Genomic DNA, 2551 nt, shown 5'->3' on the forward strand with positions numbered 1-2551 from the left:
ATTTTTTTTTTTATTTTGGTGGACATGAGTAAAATTTCAGTTTTGATGAGAGACAAAGTTATACATCATATTGGGCTGTAGAATGAGTCTCTTTTCTCAATGATATAATTTGTGAAGACATAACAAATATAAAAACAATAGACAAAGCTACACATTATACCAGGCTGTAAAATAAACCTCTAGACTCAATAATATAATTTGTAAAAACATAACAAATATAAAAACAACATACTGACTCACACAGAAACAAACGTAATACAAAGCACAACATCGCACACTACAATGCTTTTACTAGGTTTTTTCACTTCTGTCTGTGTGCAACGTAATCTGCAAAACCCAACAAAGGTGCAACTTTTGTTGGATCGAAACAAGATAACTCGTCCTTAGCTCTGTTCAACAATTCAATGGTTAACTCCTTTGTTTTCTCCAAACCTATGAGCTTGGGATAAGTAGCCTTATCACTAACGAAATCCCTTCCTGCACTCTTTCCTAATTCCTCCGACGATTTTGTGAGATCATGTATGTCATCCACTACCTGATACAGAAGCCCCACGCAACGGCTAAACCTTCTAATTCTCTCAATTTCATCCTCCGAGGCATCGCCGATGATGGCCCCACACACAGCCGAGCACTCCAAGAGCAGCGCAGTCTTGTGAATATGAATCCATTCCACAGTGTCAAGGTCAACAGAAGCATTCCGCTGAGACGCGAGATCGGCAGTCTGGCCACCCATAAGCCCTTGAGGGCCAGCCGCTCTAGCCATTTCAGATACCATCCTCAAAATGCGATTACTCCCCACAGATTTGCTTGTGGAGGCTACAATGTGCTCAAATGCAAATGAGAGAAGAGCACCCGCTGCGAGAATAGCAGTGTCTTCGCCGAAGACCAGATGGTTTGCAGGCTTACCTCGCCGTAATTCATCGTCGTCCATGCAAGGCAAGTCATCAAGAATAACAGTCATTGTGTTGATCATCTCCATTGAACAGGCAGTTGGCATAGCAAGCTCCTCGGTCCCTCCCACAAGCTCACACGCTGCAAAGCACAGAACAGGACGAACCCGTTTCCCTCCTGCTAGAAGGGTATACCTAATGGATTCATATATTTTCTCTGGATAACTAAGTGGGATGGCCTTATCCAATGCTTCATTCACTGCCATTGCCTTTGAACGCATGTAGTTATTGAAATCAAATTCAACGACCTTATTCCTTTCATTAGGCAGATTAGCCGGCCGGACAGTTGTGTTCGACGATCTGGATAATGATTCCCCATGTACGGATGAGCACACTAATTCTTTCTTAAAATTGCCGCCATTAGAAACCCCAGATGGGGTTGAAACTCTATGGAAATGTTTCGATGGAATGCAAATTCTCTTCAGATTACGTTCTTGAAAAGAAACATTTTGAGAATGTAGGCCATGAAAGCTAGCTACCACAAGACTGTAAGCCATGTAGTTGCTATGTTTATTAGTCCCTGTGCCTACAGCAGCAAAAGTACATAAATTTATAAAATATATATATATATATATATATATATATATATATATATATATATATATATATATAAAAGTCTTAAGTTTTATGTAGCAGATTTCATCTATTATTGCTTTGAGAGGTTTATTAAAATTTAAATAACGTCAATAATTTTCCACGCAATATTTGAAAATATTAATTTTATTCCCATACCATATTAAAAAACATTTGATATTAATGTTAAAAAATTAATATATAAATTTATGTTAATATTAAAAAAAATATCAAATTACCATTACACATGTCCTAACATCACACTTGCAAGTTTTTGCACAGTATAACATACGACGAAAAAGATGAATAAAATTTGGATCCTACAAAGAAAAGACACACATACTTTACCTTTAGATCCACTTAATCTGCAGAAAATGCTGGATGATTGAGTTGCGTACTTCTCGTTGTTAAGTGAGATTTACATTTAAAGGTGATTGGGATCGAATTTCCTTCGGAAACGACAAAGGCTGTAGATACCATTTTCCAAAAGGAGAAATCAGAGAAAGAAAAAATCTCTTTGAATCCCCTTCGTTGTTCGAAAACGACGAATGTTGTAGATACTACGATTTCCCACGTGGAGAAACTTGCGGACGAGGTTGTTGATAGCATTTCTCACATGGAGAAATTGGACTATGATAAATTGGCAGTAATATACAAAATGTAGAAATTGGCGGAAGAGGTTGTTGATAGCATTTCTCATATAGAGAAATTGGACAATGATAAATTGGTAGTAATATACAAAACGCAGAAATTGGCGGACTAAGTTGCTGATAGCATTTCTCACATTGAGAAATGGAAAATGATAAATGGGCAGCAATATACAAAATACACCTTTAAGGTTAGAACAAATCACCTAAAGGGCCTAAGGTACAAAAGTCCACTAGTATATTTGTTTTATTTAAAATATATGCTGTAAGTTCTTATAAACATTAATTTATAATACCTATTAAAATAGTTCTAATTGTTAAAATTTATATATTTTTTAAATTCACTAAATTATAATTTTATTTTAAATTATTAAACTATAA

The 2551-nt window shown here is 35.9% G+C and overlaps 1 protein-coding gene across 1 annotated transcript; it reads right to left on the reverse strand.

Annotated features, from left to right (window-relative positions):
- Positions 1-301: 301 nt before the first annotated feature.
- LOC149177229 (geranylgeranyl pyrophosphate synthase 7, chloroplastic-like) lies at positions 302-1447 on the reverse strand. The gene has a single exon (XM_089421697.1). The coding sequence runs from the start codon at positions 1445-1447 to the stop codon at positions 302-304; it is 1146 nt and encodes a 381-aa protein (XP_089277823.1).
- Positions 1448-2551: the final 1104 nt, after the last annotated feature.

The sequence above is a fragment of the Pinus tabuliformis genome, chromosome 4_1 (assembly GCF_031772625.1).
Source record: "Pinus tabuliformis cultivar Carrire ecotype Pingquan chromosome 4_1, CPIR1, whole genome shotgun sequence".
Classification (NCBI taxonomy): Eukaryota; Viridiplantae; Streptophyta; class Pinopsida; order Pinales; family Pinaceae; genus Pinus; species Pinus tabuliformis.

Excerpts from the sequence above, each read along its gene's own strand:
- LOC149177229 (XM_089421697.1), bottom strand. The coding sequence starts at position 1,447 with ATGGCTTACAGTCTTGTGGTAGCTAGCTTTCATGGCCTACATTCTCAA.